Here is a 19995-nt window from a genome sequence, read left to right as displayed (position 1 = left end):
GAAGCCCTAAGGATATATGGAAACATTTGGTTGCTTGTTGTTTGTTCTAGCAAAGCAGTTATAGATGGGCTGCTCAGGAGCACATGGTGTGCTAAGCCACCCGACGTGGAAGAACATAGCTGCTGGCAAGACAGACAGCTGTAGACCTCTGTGGTACGAGACATTTCTCCAGCAGCATGTTTGAGGAGTGATGAGGGTGGCACAGATGCACTGTCCTGGACTTTTCATTAGCGTGTGTGACATTTAGACATTTCTCCCCTGCTAGAAGACACCTCGCTTGGAGTTTTCCCCTTAGGTTGAGGTAATGTGTTATGGGCAGCTGTTTCTGGAGGTGGCTGGCTTCTACATATTTCTTGTTATTGGATCATTAATATTTCTTCTCATTTGTTTCCTAGCCAAAAGAAACTACCATAGGACTAATTATTTAATACATATTCCAGACCTCATGACAGCTGAACTGAAAATCGTTGCCTACCACTGAGGGCAACTGCAGAGTTGGTTTAAAAATGCCTCTAGTGCCATAGCGTTTAAACATGAATTAATTTATCATGCAGCACCAGGGATCAGGATGTGGCTGTTTTTCTGCTGGAGACTCTCACCCCTACAGCAGAGCTGGCAGAAATGAATTTGCGAGCCTTCATCTCCTTCAGCGCAGTGTTCATTTGCTTTGTGCAAGCTGTGTCAAGCTGCAGTTTAAGCTACGCTTGCAGACTGCTCTAGTGTCACTGAAAAACATTCATACCTCTGTTCTGCAGTGTCTTTGGGAACGACACCTTTCCTAGGAGGGCGGTAATAAAGTGTAGGCTGGAGGCAGAGTCTCAAAGCGTCCGCAGCTACTTGTGGAGTGACTGTGTTTGAGGCTGTCACCGCGTGGGAGATCCGTGTGGAGCTTCCCTTCTGTATGTGCGACTGCCTTAAGAGCAGTGCATTTTTAATGGCTTATGTTTTAGAAGCAACTACCAAAAAAAAAAAAAGGTGGAGACAACATGTACGGCTGAATTAGGAATCCTAGAAAATAAATTAAAACTTAGGATTTGTGTTTAGTGGGTGAAAAATCTGAATCGCTTAAGAAATTCAGCTAAAGATTCCTGAATATATGACCAAAATACCCAAGGGTACAGCTATATCCTTTTAAGTTTCAGCCATGAAGCTGTCCACATGGTGGTCAGTGCAATCGTAATGTCGTGATAAGATAATTTGCACTATGAAGATCAGAACTTTAAATGAAGAAGATGGAGGAGGCCAGTTTTGGCCCCTGCCTTTGGTAAATGAGCCGTATGCCCAGTCCATCTGCCCAGCCTCAGGCTGGCTCAGCTCTGTTTCCAGAGTCCAGCTCGTGGAAGCATGACATCCCCCTCTCAGCAGAGGTTGAAACAGTTGTGTCTTCTCCTTTTGTTATTAATTTCAAAGAGAGTGCCAGCATTTCTAAGTATTCCTGACCATAGTGATAATTAGAGTGGAGGAATCTTTTATTGAACTTTTAGTGCTTTCCTGTTTTTTCTGACTAGTTTAGCTGAAAACTGGTAATAGTGAAAGTATTCAGCTGCCGTACAAGTTTGTGCTGGTTGGACCCTCATGCTTCCTCCCTTGGCAGCTTGGGGCCAGCTGGTGCAGCTGAAGGCTTGGAGTTGTGTTACCTTTCTTGCAAGATTGGAATTGAGTGATGAAATGGCCACATCTGGCTCCGAGCAAGGAGCTGCTTCTTCAGGTCCTAATTCAGTCACTCAATGGCAGCTGTTTGAATTCAATATGCGTGCCAGTTTAAGTAATCTGGGAAGGGGAATTAGTTCGGATGAAGTGTTTAAAGGCTGCTCTGTATTTAAGTGTATAACTGGGTATACACTGGGTATTGCACACTTGAGGAATGTCTTCCCAAAACACTGAGCTTGGAGCACTTGCCTGACTATGTCACGTACTTGCTGGGTATCTTTGCAAGTTAATTAAGATTAATGTCCCCCAGATCGCGTTCTTTAAAATGGAGGTGTAAGGTATAGTCTGTTGCTTGTGAAATGCTGGGCAGTGTGAGGGCAGCATGCGGTGCTGCTGCCACCTCCCTTGTTCCCTCTGAGGAGGGTACTCACTGAGATGGTGGGAGTTTGCAGAAGCAGCACTTCTTGTGCAATCCCTCTGCAGGCAGCATGCGTTCTGCACTCAGCGTTCGTACCCAACATAGTGACAATGCAGCTGAAATAAGCTGAAGTAGGTGCTGTCAGACAAGCACGAGCTCTTTTCCTTCATACACTACATCAGCTGGGCGGGCTGAGCTCCCAGTCCTGGCTGAGAGCAGCTTCAGCCAGAATGTGCTTTTATCTGCTGTGGAAGCTGGGCAGGTTGGCCTTGCGGTGTGCGAACAGCAGTGCCTTTCAGCACTCCTGCAGCCTGTAAAAGCTGGGCAGGCTGGGCTTGCAGTACGCCTCATTTCATCTACCTGAAAATGGTGCCCCAGCTTCCCTTCAATCATTTAAGCTCCCTTGCTCTCTGACACACTTTCCGCTGACAGTAATTCTGTGAGCGCTCATCGGGCATTTACTGCCATCACTAGAGGAAATACTGATGGCTTAAAATGGGATCATTTCCTTTCTGATGGACAGCAAGCACCTGTGGGAGTTTTAATAGCTGCACAATGCGTCTGGTAGTAGGCAGCAAGGAAGACGGGTGCAGTTCTCTGCAGTGGGATGGCTGCAGGCTCTGAAGAGGAAATTCGAGGAGAGGGAGAAAGCCACGACTGCCTTCCTGTTCAGCTTGCAGAGCGCAGCTTAGAACTGGAGGTGCTGTGTATCCATCTCTCCAATGGCTGATGTGGAGAAGGGTTTGTACTGCAAACATGGACAGCCATATGCTGTCTTCATACACGAAAAGGTATGTGCTCTAAACATTCTTACTTTTACTGTCCCCTAAACTGCTGTGATACACTCTGTTTCCAGGTACTGGTACTACCATGGAGGGAGAAAGGACTGTTTTTTTTCATGGAGTAATGAAGAGAACAGTACCAGCCCCCCTTTCACTGGCTTTTTAAAACACCTGCTGCTCAGCACTTTATTTAATCAGGTCTTGTGCAAGCAAAAAGGGCAATCAAAGTCTCGTAAAATCATTGTGGATTGAAATGTACTTTTAAGTAGAGCGATATTGACCTTCCCTTTTGTAATTTTTCACTACATTTTGTTGAGGTAGCATTTGTTCAGGGTATCTCTTCTTGGTACGGTGTCTTCAAGGTCCTAGCAGCAAAGTTATTAATTCTCATGAGGCTTAACAACTGGGTGGCTAACGGAGTACCAGCAGCTTGCTCTTCAGCGCTTCACAGGTGCCAGGAACGCAGCCTCTGGTAATAAATTTGACTGTTTCAATTACAGTGAGTTTCTTGGTTCATCCACTTTTATTTTTAAGTTAAATCATGTATCATAAACCTGCAAACCAGTGGCAGCTTCAAATGTCTTAACATTTCCAAAGCTGCCTTGTCAAAAAGTCATCTTATTCTTGATCTAAACATGTGACAGGGTTAGAGCAAATGTGATGCATTTTAAAAAGCAAGACCCAAATTCATCTGGAATATGTCAGCTGTGGAAGGAGAATTGCAGTCTAAGGTTAAACAAGCAAGGATTTCATTAGCAATCATTCTAATTGATATCGATTGTGTAGCTTGAATCTAGAGTCAAAGCATGAGTGCCATTTCAAATCCAGACTCTTCTTTTGCCTTCTAAAAAGCTTTCGTGGCTTTGACCTAAAAGGTACGGGTCTGAGTTACTCAGTGAAGCTCACAACAGGGCAGAAGAGGGTGGGAAAGTAAAACAAAGCAAGTGTGTTAAGTTACAGGGAAACTGAGAACTTCCCCATCCATGCAGAGTCAGCCTCCTGGCTGGAGCTGCCAACAGACTGTGCCTCCTGTGCCTCCCCAAGAGCCCTGAGCTCAGGGAGAGCGGAGCCAGCCTGGCCTGTGGCCAGTGGGGCTTCCAGAGCGCTGCCGCTGGGCCAGCCCTGCCTCTGCTTCCTCCTCATCGCTGCCCTCCCTCCCTGCTCTTTCTTCCCTGCAGCTCTCCAGAGCAGAGCCCTCAAACTTCTCCTCCTCTCCTGCTATTCAAGTGTGCTCCTGCCCATTTTTAAGATCTCCACTTGCATTTGCTGCCTGTTAGCCATGTTGAGTTCAAATCCAATCACCTTGGTGGTCCTAAGCGATACCCTCTGGTAGAGTTAGCTCTTATCTCATTCCTTTTTTCCTTCCTTTTTTTCTCTCCTTATTATTCACCTCATTTCATTTGCCTGTTGGCTACTCCTCTTTTCTTGTACTGGCTCTGTTCCTGCAGTGGTTTCTCTCTCAACGGACCCATCTTCAAATCCGTGCCTGGAAGTTAATTTCTTTCATGTACATTTCTCATGTATATCTCCAATATTATCTTTCTATTTGAATTACTGTCTCCTATGTTACCCTTATGCAGCTTCATGGACTAGCCCTGCCTCAGCAGAGGTCCAGTCTGTATCTGTTACGTTCTCTGTCCACTTAGAAAGCACGAGTATATCAAGTCACCATTTGTTTCTACATTGTTGTATCATAAACTGGGTATCAGGTCAGTAGGAATATTTAAAAAGTAACCTAATTAAAAGTAAATCTGTTTCAGTTCCTCTCTGAGCCAGGATCTCTCCCTGAGCTATTAAACAAACACGTTTGACAACCCTGCTGCTAATTGCGTGATAAAGTTGATATAAGGATAGATCGTGCTTAGATCCTTGGGGGCTTTTCCATTGCAGTTTTGCTGAGAGAAGCTGGAGGCAGAAACGGGGACAGTCAGGGTCAATTTTAGAGACAGCAGTGGGTTTGGTTGGTTTTTTTTTTTTTTCATTTCCTCTGTGTGACTCCCTCTCCTGTTTGATGTTCAGTGGGATATTTCACGTTCCTCATCTTAAAGAGTAAGTGCTGCAGTGAAGAGCTGTGGTGAGAGAAGCTGGAAACTGTTTTCCTTCTGGGAAATCAGCCCATATAATCTTTCAGCCGGCAGAGTCAGTCTGGCAGGAGTGGTGGGGAACCAGTCCTTGGCTGTGTGTCTGAGCCTTGCAGTGTCCGATGGACCCTGGGGACAGGGGATTGTTGTGGAATTGATTCTGCACCAGGGCTACGTTTTGAACTGATGCTTTAGGGTTGAGGCTAGTTACTGTATTAATCGCTGGTGTTACTTTTGTCGTCTGCACCCCAGCAGCATGCTCAAGGGTTTTCATCTAGCTGTGTGGGTTTTGTGTGGTTTTTTTCTGGTCCTTAAACTGTTCCCTCTGCATGAAAGGTATTTACAACCCCAACCTCCCCCTGGGTGCTTTCTGAGATCTCAAAGAGCTGTGTAAACTCAGCGGATGAAGGCAGAGTTAGAGCTGGGCTGGGCAAACGCTCGGCGATGAGTCCAGCCAGCGGATGGCTGGGGATGTGGGATTGTGCCAGTTCCCTCTGGGGCCGATTGTTATTTCCTGATCAAACAGACAACATGGAGCCCGCTGTGCAGCAGTCCCTTGCTGTGCCATTTTAGGGGTAAGGACGGTCTTGTTACAGAGCTGAGGGCCATGCACCCTCATTGTTCATTGCTTTATTTATAAACTGAGTGGTGTGCACCTTGTGTGTCTTTGAAGATCGCAGCAGTGCCTTGCTGACAGAAGAAAAATGGCTTTTCAGGAAGGAGTGTTCCAGTGGTTAAGGATGTCAGCAGTTCTGCCACAAGCAGAGATGCAATTGCATGACTTTCACTAGCTTGGGCCAAGTTGTGATGGAGAAAATTCACAGAAGTTGTTTCTATGGAGTCTTAAAATCTGGGGCAGAGTCTTGGTTACACGGTTGGGTGCCTGTGCTGAGGTCTTTGCTGGTGGATCTTCACAGCTACTGGTGTGCAAGGCGTTTCAGGTGGAGCTGGAGGAGGTACCACAGTTACATTTTCAGCTGAAGTGGCCTTTAATTTCTGTACATCCAAATAAGCAAACAGGGAGATAGAATCTGTATGTTTCATGGAGTAACTGCTAGAAAAGGTGCTCTAAGGAAAGGTCTAACTCTTCCTTATCTGTAACCACGCAGCCAATTAGAACCATCTGCTCTCTGTCTGCAGCCTAGGCAGACGAGGGGCTGCAGATGGAGAGGCTGTAGCCTGCCCTGGAAGGTGCGAGAGAGGTTCCTAAGCGAGGACAGGTAGGAGACAGCCCTGGAAGCAGTGAGTAATAAGGAACAAAATAGTTTTGTGCGTTCTGGAACAAATTTTGGCAATCTACATCCTGGAACCAAGAAGAGAGAATGGGCCTGGATCCACCAGCTTTCCCTGCAGAAGGGGATTTACTGGCCCTGACAGCAAAGGTAGCCAGGTCTGCTGGCTCGTGGGTTGGGCAGAAACACCAAGGCTGGATATGAAGAGATTTTGACCTCAGGGCCTGAGGGCAGACTTGTCGCTGTGTGAATCCTTAGGCTTTATATGACATGCAAGTGCCTGCTGGTCTCGGCTTGTCTGGGGGAAGGCTTCAGCAGAACAAGTTGTCGGAAGACCAGTCTCACCTGCCGGCTGGGACTTCTGAGTTGAAGTCAAGGTGCATCAATAAACGTTCGCTGCCATGACGTGCTGCATATCTGTATGTGCTTAAATTTGTCAGCAATTGCCTGTGCACAGGCACAGATGCACATCCAAAAATAGTAAGCTCTTGTGCTAAGTGAGGTCCCCAACTTGGAGGTCATAAACTTCAGAAAAAGAGCAATCGCTGGAAGGCTCTTTTAGTAGAGTAAATAGAAAGGAAACAAAGGAGGCAAGAACAGAAACCCCATTAGCCCCCTCCTGCTCTCTGCCTGAGGCTGCGAAGAGGTCTGCATTTGCTAGCACAGAGAACAGCCCTGCTGTCACCCTCTGTCACTAAGGTGGAGTCGAGTTCTGTGTCCTTCACTCCCAGAAAAAAACAAGTCCTCGGAGCTGTATCCTGGGTTGGAGTGGGGAGAAATGGGACTGTGGAATAGGTTTTCTTGACATAGGGCTGAGAAACTTGTCTCTTTCCTGACGCCTGTGCTGAGGATGCTTCCCTCTGCTTTCCTCCGGCTGGCAGCCAGCAGCAGCCTCAGCTACCAGGGCTTGGGTCTTAATTCACGGCTGTTTGGAAAGTGCTTGAGATTCTTGGACGCAAGTGGCACTACAAGTGAATGCATTATCTCCTTGGCTTTGATCCAGCTATGACTGTATTCCCTGAATTAATTTTGCTAGTAGCTCAGTGATGAGACAAACTTTAAATCTCCAAACCAAATGGGGATAAAAAGCTAAATTTCTAACTAGGGAATTTTGTAGGATTCAGTAAGGGCAAAACCGCAGTTTTGCTGACTAGTTGTGTGGGGAAATGAATCTTATAAACCCTGCCGTGAACATGATGCGTGTACTGAGGAAAGTCTTTCCTTAAGGCTTTAACAGGGGCCCAATCCCCACATGAAGCCAGCTAGAATTAAAACCCAAAAGGCAATTTACTGCCTTGGACGGAATCTTTAGAAATGAGTATTACACACTGAGCCAGGAGTGCTTTATTTGCTGGTGCTTTCAAGTGGTGGCATTCCCCTTGCGCAGCCTCCTTTCTCCCTTATCAGGGCCCCGTGGCACTTCATGCAGCATCTTCTATGCATCCACTGTCACATTGCAGCTGCATCTGGCTTTTTGAAGAAGCACGCATTTTTGGTGACTTGCGTTTCTGAAGTTTTGCTGAGTATCACTTAACAGATGTCATTTCCATTGCACTACTTTCTGATTAGTTACTAAAGCCTAGCAGTTTGATTTCTTTCTCAGCAGCTTCCCCATAAATAGGACAATGTGACCTCCTTTAAGTGGCATCTTGAACTGTTGCTTTAGAGTGTTATCTTGAAACTAAAAACCAAAGTGAGCAACTAAACACCAATTTGTATTCATTGTTTTATCATTCATGGAGAATAAAGCCAGACAATCGTTTTCCTTGCTTTTTCACTAGTTATGGATTTGGCTGAGCTGTGTTCTGGTGTGTTGTATGCCTCTGAGACAGCGCGAGTTATTTTAATTTTGGAGCGGGGTGGGTTGTTCTTAGGGGTTTTGCAACTTGTTTTGTATGTATTTGTGCTTTAGGAGGAGCTTGTCAGCCACTCAGGATCCCGTGCAAGGTGTATAGGGGCTGGGTGCCAGCTAATTGCCTCTGAGCCTGTGATGGAGTAGGAAACAGCTGAATGTATTTTATCATATTGGTTCAGATTTCAATGGCTCTGGGACCCTAAAGAGTCAGCACATCATCTTGCTTCTCAGTGCAGGGTAACTTTAAGCAATGAGTGATTTGGAGTGGAATCAGCATGTTGCACACTAAGGCAGTCAATTCAGTAATTAAAGGAGTGGGGGAGGAAGTAATCTAGAGCAATCAGCAGGGCATTTCATCCCAATTCCTAATTTTGTTTTTTTTGTTGGGCTTTAGAGAGACTAGAGAGCTGATGATTTTCATGAGCTCCTTTGCAATAGTGAAGGTGTGTGTGCTGACATGAGCAAGTTGAACTGCAGGCTCTATTCACCTGGGATACAAATATCTATGATGTAATTCCTTGAGTCACAAGTGAGGCATTTAAAAAAGGGGAATGAGGCATTTAGAAAGATTGCTGTGTCTGGGTTGGCAGGTTTTGGCTTGGCAAGCAGTGCTTTTAAGCATCCAAATCTGATATGTTTACCTCACCTAGAAAATCAGTTAGGACAGAGATTCTGCAAATGATTCCGGTATGAGTTTAGTATTTGCCTTAGAGCTGTCAATAAAACGCATTGGATAAAATTTTGTTTGGCTGTAGTGAACTGATGGCATAGTGATTTGGCATATTATTCCTTAAACTCTTTTCTCTGTAGTCTTTGTAGAGGGAGAAGTCAATATGTTGTCACCAACAGTTCAGCTTCCAGTGCTCAGAGATGCTCAGGATAGCAATAATAATTTCTTCTCTGATCTCGCTTCTTGTGTTAATCGTTACGACATGATATACCTGCTTTTAAATTCTGCTCAGTTCATGTGTTATAGTCCTGATTCAGGGCAGACATTTAACACCGAGGAGTGTTCAAGCTCCGTTGTGTGTTTGGATCCCATTGATCTCAGCTTGCTTATTGAATGCGTGGTAGGCTTTAGAAGTGCATTTCACCATAGGAACGCTGCTGTGAATCAGAGGCTGTCAGGCCCAAGGTGGGGGCTGATATATTGCTTTCCAAGTTCAGAAACAAAATAAAACCCACCTCTGTTTCAGTTGAACGGTTAAAGGCTTTCCTTCAGGACCCTGACTTGTTTACGTGCTGTTGACGTATGGTTCCTGAATTAATCTGAAGCAAACTCATTTTCATAACTAGTTCTAGCATCTCTGAAATTAATCACACACATAGCCTGGAGAGTATTCATCCTAATCTAATCTAAAATTACTGTTTGCATTGTGCGTGCCTAATTATTCATCTTAAGTCATCGCTGGAAAGAACATGCTGTCTTGTTTGTGTTTTTATTCAATATTTATACTACTTAATGCTTAAAAGTAGTCTCAAAGAACTTAAAGAATTTACTGTATTTTTTTTCCTCCTTTACAGAAGGACATGTCTCTAAAGCCTCAGGAGCGGAAGGAGAAATGGGAAAGGCATCCAGGAAAGAAACCTAGAGAATCTGAAAACTGTGTGTCTGCTGAGCCAAGTGAAAATGGCCATAATAATGACGCTGGAAGCTCCGAGAGAGAGGCAGAAAGAGGCAAGGAACGGATGAAGAAGAAACTCCCCTTGAAGCTATCGAAACAGGTAGGGAAATTCATTTATCTTCTGAAGTGTCTATATCATGGCACTGGCTGCTGTGAAATTGTTGTCCTGCTAGTAGGTCTGGATTGTTAATATAACTGGCTTCTCTGACAGCTTGTGCTGGTGAAAACCATGTCACTTACGAGACTTCTGGCCAAGTGTGCTGGGTAGGGAGCAGACCTCCATTCTGTCTCGCAGCTTTGGGAAGGTGTGGTAATGCACCCCAAAGGTTTGTGGCTCTAAAGGTCTCAGGTACAAACAGAAATCATCAGTTGGATCATGGCCTTCTTTGGGAAAACGTGCTTGTTAATGTCTACCTGGAAGGTGCAAACGTGAACGTGTCTATGTAGTGAATCAAGTTTACATGCCCCAAAATGGTATGTTGAGAAGGGGAGAATATTCATGTATTTTGGAGGTGGAGTCTGTTTGGAGGAAGTTGTGCTCTGGGGAGTCTTTTCTCTTCACCCTTCTAAAATGTGGTAGAGCATTAATGAGTTGGGAGTTGCGATGCTGGAGGGGATGATTGTGGAGACTCCCATCTGAACCACGGTGTGTAGAGAGCCCGGGAGGTGACAAAGGGGAGGCACAATGGCTGGCAGGCTATTTATCACTGAACTGCTGCTCAGCAGGGAGATTTGTTGGTGACTCAGTGTTCATTCATCAGTCTGAAACCGCACGGCACAGCAGTCTGTATCTACAAACAAACACTCTCCCAGGTGTCCGTTAGCTTGGTGCCAAGTGGCAGCCGGTGGGAAGACCAGTGTACTTGACCTTCCAGCATTTGTTCTGAGCTAAGTACGCTATGATAAAAACCTATTTTTTATTCTTCATGACACAGAGAAAAAGAACTTTTTAACCCAAGCACACCTTCCATTCTGTGAATCTAGTTCTGTTTGTGTGCCAGAGAATGGAAGATTTGAGTTGTCCTGTTACTGGAAGTGTTTTTTTAGACTTTTAGTGTTTTAGGATTTGAAAGGATCGTTAAGATTATATAATGTAACGTTTGCATAACTTCTCCACTACATAAAGTCTTTTGTGATTGCATTGTAGCATATTTGTTCAGAAAGGCTCAAATTTTACAATAGAAATTCTAACAGCGTGCTCTTGGCCTCGCTCTTCTGGGGGGCTAATTAACCAGTTATAGCAGACTTTGGGTTTCTTTCTTTAAATTTTAAAAAAATAGTAGGAAAAATTCAGTATGAAGAACTTATGTAAAGATGTTAGTACTTTTCAGCTTGCAAACATTTAGGTAGCAAATCATGTAACCACACACTCCTAGTAAAATATTTGCCAGGTTTGTTTTCTTTTAACTCCCCAAAGTGATACAAAATGTTTTGGTTTTAGACTCCTCAGTGTATATGTAGTTAAAATATATCTAGTTTCTTCTTTGTTTTTCTACTAGCTGGGTGATAGGGTTTCAGTTCTCCTTCTGGGTACAGGCGCACTGAATTTGTGCACAAATACTCATTCTGTGCAAGTTAAAATGACTCTTAATTATAAGTGAATAGATACACATTTTAGTTTTGATGAAAGTTTGAGCAATGAGGATCTTTTTCTGGACATCCAAACCCTCAAACTGTTAAGCGTGGGTGTCACCAGGAGTCCCCAGCTTTGATATAAAATGTTTAGAAGCAGTAGTGCTGGCTTGTGTTCCTGCCTCCGCTTTCACCAGGATTGTGGCACTGTAAAAACAGGATTGTTTGCCTTTGTAAAGCTGCTGTTGTGTCAGGGTTTTTTATTTACAAGCATCAATCCAGCGATCCTTGCAAAGGACACATAAAGCTGGCTCACTTTCTGCTCTAGTCCCTGGAGTAACTGTGCAAATGCTCATGTTGATGCAACGGAGAGTGATGCAGTTGGAGCATGGAAACAAGAAGCGGCGCAGGAGGTCGTTAGGTCTTGACTACAACTAAAATCCCTCTAACCTGAGAGCCTGGCTTCAGTGAATACAGCCTTTCCATGGGTTAGAGAGTTGTTCCTTCAGCTCTACGCTTGTGCTGCATCAAGTGCAGTGTGTTTCAGGTGTTGGCAGCACTGTGGCTGTGTGAGGCCACGCAAAGGTCCCCTCTTCCCAGAGATGAGGCGAGCTGGTTCTCACCCACTGCAGAGAAGGAAAGGGTAGCTCATAGTGACATCTTCTATCTGACACTTAAAACCGAGTTTTAAGTAGTTGTGACCACTAGAGATTTCTTGACACTTCTTGGAAACCTCTAGGGTAAGAGGTTTTATTGCACTGGCCAAACTCCAGTGTCAGTAATTATATGCTGCTGCTGCCTCAGTTTACCAGACATTTAGATTATTTGTCTTTCAGATCTGAAAAATGAAGACTGTTAGCTGTTTCTTCTGGCTAGTGTTTGGCTGCCTTCAGTGATTAAATAGGGTATTTGCTGCCATATTCATGAAAACGTGAATTCATCTTTCATTGTTTAATCTGGTTTTTTTTCTCTCTAAATGTAAGTGACAAACTCCGAAAAGAGCAAGCAGCTGGCACAAAGAGTATAAAATAAAACCTGTAAGGAATGACTCATTAATAGCCGCTTGAAACAAGGCACAATTACAATTCAGCTTTTACTGAAAAGGCAGGTTTTTATCATCCTAGCTGATACAGTTGTGAAACCAGACAAGTTTTCAGGTCTGTAAAGCTGAAAAAAGTAGCAGCAAAATATAAGCTAGGTAAGCTAGGCTATTCTTAGTCCAGACTAATTATGCAAATGATATAGACAAGTTCAATAATTTTTCCTTTTTTTTAATAACCACAAAGTTCACACCTAGAATTCTGGCATTTCCTGCCAAGCTGTCTAGACAAATTGGCTGTAATATTGTTTTCTGGAATTTAGGGGTGATTTTTGCATCTCAGGGTTATTAAACATAGGTTTATACCTAATTTGGAAAGCTTACTGTAATTAATGCTAATTATATTGAGATGTTGCTTAGAAATTACTGTTCAATTTGAAGCTTTCCTTATACTCTCATCCCTTCCCTTCACAATGCTACTGAATTGTCATCTTTTCTGTGCAGCCTCCTCTAATAAATCAAATTGGGCATTATAATTATGGCATTCTGCTAATCCTCGTAGAGAGGTGCAAAGTGGTAAGCTGATTTGAGTGCCAGGTTGTCTGCTTTGTTTAGAAAATTAGATTAATACTTCAGTCATTTTGACAAAGCATCCAGATTCCTATTTGCTCCTGAATATTTGGTGTTTCTGTACCTCAGGGCATGGGGAGAGGGATTGCAGGAGCCAGTCTGTCTTTTCCAGCCTGTTCCTCTAGCTGTGTATAAAACTCATTCAGACGCATATATCCCCTGCTGTAGCCAAGCAGAGAGAACAAAGAGCATTTCAAATAGTCACACGTCCTTCAGGAAAAGGTTTGTCAGGAGCTGGGGCTGTCTTCAAGGCATGTGCACAGGGAGAGCTGCTGTTTTCTAATGGGAGGCAACCAAACCACACACAGTCATCACAGCTCTATCATGGAATGAGAAAACATTTTAGCATGGACAGAATGGCCTGCAGTAAAATGTGCCTCTTTCCTAGTGGGTAGTTGCCTCCAACATGGGAACAGTTGTTGGAAATTGGGTCATGGGAGTCTGACCCAGTGACTGTAGAAGGGAATCTCTGCCCTAATGCCTCCCCGAAGGGTTCCTCTGTGCTTGAGTGTAGAATTCACTAAGATGAAGAGCGAGATAAAAGGTGAAACCTCATAGTTCCCATTATGCTTCCTTGTGTTGTCCTAAGTCGTTCTTCTAGTATTTGAAGAACTTTGAGTCTGTCTTCTGTTCTGCTCTGTACTGGGATCATTTTTGGAGCTGCCTATTCCTCTGAATGTCTGAGCAGCTTGGGTCTGCCCTAGATGTGGAACAGTGGGTTTCTTCTGAACTTAAGGACCCATTGCCATTTCTGTACATAGACTGAACATGGGCTGATCTTCTGAAAAGAGTTAGTGCTAGTAGGAAAAAGTTGTTGATTTTTCAGGTTGCCTTAACCTCATGCTCTGTGGTTAGTCAGCTCGCGAGCATCACACTGTATTGTCTATGTTTAGATGTTAAATGTGGCTGTAATAACACTCTGTTCTGCAAATAGTCATTTGTCATGAAGATGAGTGTCTTACACCTCCTCCTTCCTTTTCTCGCCCACTGTTTAAATCACCCAAGATGAGGAAGAGTCTCAAAGAAGCTGAGGAGAACAGGGTGGTGTAGCACGTATTTAGTGCTCATAAATAGCATGCTGGGTTTGGAGCACAGGAGGAAGGGGCAAGAAAGCTAATGCTGTCGTGTTGCTCTGGAGGTGTGAGAACTCTGTGACTTCAGCAGAGCTTCCTGGAGGGAGGGAAAGAAGAGTGAATTCCTGTGTCTCATTCATGCCCCAGCCTTCGTCAAACTGCTGAGCATTATTGATGACTAATGTGTATCGTTTCTGTGGCTCTGGCTGGACTGGAGCTGCTAAATTGCATTAACATGTTTGATTACCTGTTCACGTGATTACCTATTTTCTGTGATGCTCATCAGCTCTTTATCCAACATTCATTGACAACTGTAACAGTTTTCCCTGCCCCCAGGAGAACACCGCTCTAGATTACTGCTGAGCTGAGCTAAAGGGGATACCTAAGCCATTTTCCATCCAGGATGCACATTGTTTCTTCCAATGCGTAGGTGAAAATTGATAGCTTTTCTTCAAACCAGTTACATACCCTTGGCCCTGTTTGTGTCGGTGGTGGTATTGAAAGACTACAGGGCCATTCCCAAGGCAGAATGAAACAGTCTAGAAATTCATCTGGCTAATGAAATGCCTTGTGTGGAGTAATTCCTTTGTCATCACACTGCTTGTGCTGACGGTTAGGCAAGAGGAGCATGTAGCTGCTTGATTTTTATTTGTGTTTTTCAAGGTAATGATAAATGGTAAATCAAAAACTTGGATGTGCTTTTGAAGCTGCTGGTGGGCTGGAGAAAAAGCATTTCCTTAGGGATGCTGGAGTTCGAGATTGAAATATACCTTCCCTAGGTGAGGCTCTGATGCTGTGTAGGAGAGTGAGCCCGAACGATAACCTTTGTCTGTAAGCCAGAGGGTGGTATTGGATAAACCTGGCCCTCCCTGTCTTAATAATGTATCCTCCAGAAGCTGAATTGTGTCTAAGTGGGTCTAAGTATAATAGTAACTTATTCTGTTATGTTTGGTATCTCAGGCTATTAAAAACAAATGAATTTTAGCCTGCTGACAGAAAAAAAAAACAAAAAAAAAGGAAAAAAAAGGGTTGCCTTTAATGTGGGTTTTGGGGATTGGTTTGGTTTGGTGTGTGCTGCTCTAGTGTTTGCATTTCACTGCTTTTGAACACTGAAATGATACAAACCGGTTTCTTTTTGTTTCTAATTGATGTTACCCTTTTTGTTAGCAGATATTGTTATTTAAATGTTCTTTGAAACTAAACAACAAAGCAAAAGGCAAAAAAAGTCCGGTTTTCTTTTAATCAGGAAAATGTTGCTTCATGTATTGCTTAAAACAGAGATCCATTCCTGCCTTTGTAAGTACAAGAATTTACAGTTTGGACATGAAAGCTCCGTACCAATTGGTTTTAAGTAGACATTTATGATTGCTGGGAGGGTTGGGCTGTTCCCACGGCGCGTGTTGTCTGCGTGAAGTCTCTGTAGCCCTGACTCCAGCCAGGCTGGCAGCCCGGGAGGTGATGCTTTGGTTCCCTTCAGCGTGAGCCAAGGCCGGCGGTGGAGGCAGCTCCAGCAAGCTGTGGTTCTCGGCTTCAGCAGAGCCTTTCCAAGCCCGTGCTCGCTTTTGAACACGTGAACGGTCTCGCCGGCTTCAAAGCTTGTAGTGAGGCTGTAGTGCTGGGGCCCTGTCCCGCGGGATCGCGCAGGAGGTCCTTCATTCCGGCTGAGCGGGGCTGCGTGGCGCAGACACAGATGGCCTTCGCCTTGCTCTCTCGTGCTAATCCGCAAGTGCAGGGACTTCACAGCTGCCTGGGAAACCGCCGGGGAGTACCGGGGCAAAGTACCGAAATGGGCAATGCAGTACGGAGTCATTAGGTTTGCTAATCCAAGGCCTAAACCAGCCTCATTTCAATCAATAGCAATCTGTTTGCGCTGTCAGGAACTAATTTAAAAATCTGCTTTAAGTCCTGGTTAGGCACTTGGTATTCTGCTTTCTGCCTCAAAGTGGAGGGGAAGCGAGCACAGCACAGCAGTGGCAGGAGGAGGAAAAATCCTTTGTAAATAAATACTGGATGTTTATTTCCCAAATGAAACCCTGCTATTACAAAGAAGTGCTGTTGTTTTTGCTAAATTTATCCAAGAATTCATCCAGATTCTTGAAGTGGCTGCAGAGCCTACTCTGTAACAGAGGGAGAACTTCACAGCGTGTTTAGTTTCCTCTGTGTTTCTTTAAAGTGCTGTATGAAGCTTAGACAGTTAAGCTGCCTGGAGGAGAAGGACCTGGGGGTGTTGGTTGACAGCGACGGAACATGAGCCAGCAGTGACCCAGGTGGCCATGAAGGCCAGTGGCATCTTGGCTTGGATCAGAAACAGCGTGACCAGCAGGTCCAAGGAGGTTCTTCTCCCTCTGTACTCGGCCCTGGTGAGACCGCTCCTTGAATCCTGTGTTCAGTTCTGGCCCTTCACCACAAGAAGGATGTTGAAGCTCTGGAGCAAGTCCAGAGAAGAGCAACAAAGCTGGTGAGGGGGCTGGAGAACAGGCCTTATGAGGAACAGCTGAGAGAGCTGGGGGTGTTTAGCCTGGAGAAGAGGAGGCTGAGGGGAGACCTCATTGCTCTCTACAACTCCCTGAGAGGAGGTTGTGGAGAGGAGGGTGCTGGGCTCTTCTCCCAAGTGACAGGGGACAGGACAAGAGGGAATGGCCTCAAGCTCCACCAGGGGAGGTTTAGGCTGAACATTAGCAAAAAAATTCTTCACAGAAAGGGTCACTGGGCAGTGGAACAGGCTGCCCAGGGAGGTGGTTGAGTCACCTTCCCTGGAGGTGTTTAAGGGACGGGTGGACGAGGCGCTGAGGGGCATGGTTTAATATTTGATAGGAATGGTTGGACTCGATGATCCGGTGGGTCTTTTCCAACCTAGTGATTCTATGATACTAAGGTTTGTGTTCTAGATGTGGCGCAGGTAACTTCCATCGCAGGATTGCAGATGCCTTTTGAGAACTACAGCCTTGCTTGGACAGCTGATCTCTGTAGTGTACCGTGCTTCAGGAGCAGTGGGAAACAGTGCCCTAAAACTCTGGGCAACTACAGCAGGAGAAGATTTGTGTTCAAGCTGGAAAAGTGTTTTGCAATGCCTTCGGCATTTCTGGGGGGGGAAACATAAATTGAGGAGACCATGTTTGTTAGAAGTGGGGAAGGAATCCAGCTGTTTCTAGACCAGTGCTGGAACTTGAAACAGAAGCATATGCTGGATTTTACTATGCTGTAAATAGTGTTTTCTGAATGGAGTGACGTGAAGCGTGTTTTGGCTGCTGAAATTGTTCCATGCTAAAGAAAGTGGCTTTGCGTTTTTCACTGACGTATTGAAATATTATTGACTTGTCTGGACCAGTGTGTTTCCCGTTTTGTAGCGGACCCTTGTTTGCCAGTCTTGCTGCTTTGCTGCTCCATGTACTAAACTTGTACTTGTTCTTGTAAGACCTGCCTGATCCTCCCAGAGAGGCTTATCTCCCAGTGTGCCCCAGCACGGAGCGTGGCTAGGGGATGCTGGCTTCGTGCTGGGTCGAGCAGGGCTTCCTCATCTGGACCAGCACCTTAGTACCACGAGCTGTGCTCCTGCTTATGGAGGCAGAGCAGGCGGAGGCAGAGGGGCCATAGGAACTGGATGCAGTCAGCATCTTGCTGTGTGCACTCTGGATTCAAGGATCATAAAGCTGTTAGGATGCTATCTGGCCTGCTTTGTTCAGAACCAGATCCTGAGGCATTGCCTGCAGCATTGGCATCACCCTTCTTTATCCCTCTGCTTTTCCTCTTCTCCAAAATTCCAGTCTGTCCCCATTCAGCATTTGGGCAACAGCAATGTGTTCAGGCTTATGTGCTGGCATTTTTATTGTATGTTCGAGCAGATCTAGAGAGCACGGTGATTAAAACGCTGGATGCTACCAATGCTTTCTCTGTGCTTGGACTCCTTACGCTACCTGTCTTGAGAAACCAGACCATGATTTCTTTAGGGGCCTTACGTCTCCATCTCAGTTCCCCATCTGAGAAGATGTGAGAGCTGCAGACCCAGTGAAGTGTGGCTGGGCAGACCTCGGTGACTGGAGATGCACACAGACACAACTGAACAGAACAGTCTGGAGGAAGCTGCTCAGAGCAGCGCTCGTCTCTCTTGGGACTTATCCCTAGAAACCGGGAAGACTTGACCTCAGTTCCTGGTGTTCTCAAAGTTAAAACAGGTCAAAAAGTTGAAGTGCTAGGCAGATAGTTAAGTCACACTACTACAGCGTGCTAAAGTTATGTTGTATGCTTGTGAAGAATTAAACTAGTCATAAGCTCCATGTTTCAAAACTCTTGCAGGTCACCTTTAACTTCTCTGCCTGCAGTTAGATGACTGATAAGGACCTCGGGTCACATTTGCTTAAATATAGCCTCAGACAAGAGCAGAAAAAAAGAGAAACAAAGCAATTCTGTCTTCTCCCTGATGTTCTATAAGTAGAATGTGAATGAATCTCTACAATGGCTTCTTTTGAAAGGGAGAAATAAAGAGGAAATTTCATTGCTAACAACTTCTGTGGCATCAGATGCTATAAAAAAGGTTGTCGGTGGGCATTGGTTACATTGTTACAGAAGAACAGCTAAATGGCTTGTAATTTAGAGAAGGCGATTTAATTATATGAAGTAATTTACAGGAAGCTGTAACCACTTGTATCTTTTTCTCCGTTGAATTTAATTGGTTGACACAATGCACAAAGTCATCTTTATTTTCCTTCTTCCCTCCTCTTTTTTTTTTTTTTTGTTTTATTTGTATATTTGCTTTTGGAGAAGATGGCACTACAATAGAGCACTTCTGTTGTATCTCGTGATTTTAGCAAGTTGAAGAATGGAAAACACAATTTGAATGGTGCTCTGCCTCTGCTGGCCCTGGTGGTGTGTGCTCTTCGAAGAGATTCAAAGCCGAGGCTGTAGGTTTTTCTTGTACATCTCTTCATGATGGTGAGATCGCACGTGTTCCGGGTGTCTGTGGGCTGTGCAGAGCCCCTCTTCCTGGGGGAAATGCAGGTGCTGCAGAGAAGGCTCAGATCTAGGAGGAGACAAAGCAGCCATGGCCTTTTTGCATGGTGGACAGAGAGCGTCTAAGACTTATTCCATCTTGATTTAAACGCTAGCTGCCTAATGTTTTTGCTAGCTTTGAACAAGGGTTAGGGTTTGGGATCTGTTACCTAATTGCAGCCTCTATTTTTGAGCTTGCATTCAATGTCTGCAGTAAAATACAAAGCCTCTGAATGGCAGTAGGTAGAATATGGTTCCTTACAATGTTTTGGATGATCACAGGTGTTTTTGTGTGTGCGTGAAACAAGCCTAGTTAGATGTAAATGACAGTATTCTTTCTCTAGCATGCTTATCCGTATAATAACTAAGCCATCTGTGCAACTGCAGTCTAAATCTGAGCTTATTTAAACCAAACATAAAAATGACATCCCAATGTCACTCGTGGTTGAGGCAGAATAAATATCTTTTTCATGAGGTACTGTTGCTTTCAACACACAGAACTTGTGCTTGCTTACTTCTGGCCATGGATCTCTGTTTCTGCAAGAGGCTGCTGGCATCGGTGCACCAGGAGCTGTAGCAGAATCACTTTGGCAGTTGCCAGTCTTTGCCTGAAGTCATGTAATGGCGCTGGTCCAGCTGACTTGGCTCTCCTCATGGAAGTGTATCGGAGATGATGCTGTTTTCCATCTCTCGGTTGCTGTCACTTCACAAACTCCAGCCTCGGGCGGTGTTACCCGCCTCCCTCCACCTCTCTTCCGTGTGGATTCTTAAGGGAGCAGATTTTCATACTTCTGCCTGATGGATGGTTTACATGAGTAGTTGAGAATATACAGAGCTTGAGTAAGCACATCTTTGGTTTGAAGTCATCTCTTAGGTAAAATAAGCACTTTTTCCCCCCCTTCAGTCCTTCAAACAAGGTAACTAGTAGCTTCTCAGGTGAATGCCTTTGCACTATTTATTTGGCAAAGTCAATCCATAGAACCCATGCTATTTTCTCTATAATTTTGTCTAAAAGAAACCGAAGAATTAAGTAAGGCCAGCAGGGGCTTCCA

The 19995-nt window shown here is 44.7% G+C and overlaps 1 protein-coding gene across 22 annotated transcripts in view; it reads left to right on the top strand.

Moving 5' to 3' along the window:
* Nucleotides 1-19995, top strand: part of FBRSL1 (fibrosin like 1) — a 537563-nt gene that overhangs the window by 137166 nt on the left and 380402 nt on the right. For all 22 annotated transcript variants that reach the window (XM_069871045.1, XM_069871060.1, XM_069871062.1 and 19 more), the window contains exon 2: nt 9543-9743. In XM_069871045.1, the coding sequence (XP_069727146.1) occupies nt 9543-9743 (201 nt within the window). The remainder of the gene's footprint in view (nt 1-9542; nt 9744-19995) is intronic.

Source organism: Phaenicophaeus curvirostris, chromosome 17, assembly GCF_032191515.1.
Source record: "Phaenicophaeus curvirostris isolate KB17595 chromosome 17, BPBGC_Pcur_1.0, whole genome shotgun sequence".
Lineage (NCBI taxonomy): Eukaryota > Metazoa > Chordata > Aves > Cuculiformes > Cuculidae > Phaenicophaeus > Phaenicophaeus curvirostris.
The sequence above is the reverse complement of the archived record's forward strand: the minus strand, read 5'-3'. Positions and strand labels throughout refer to the sequence as shown.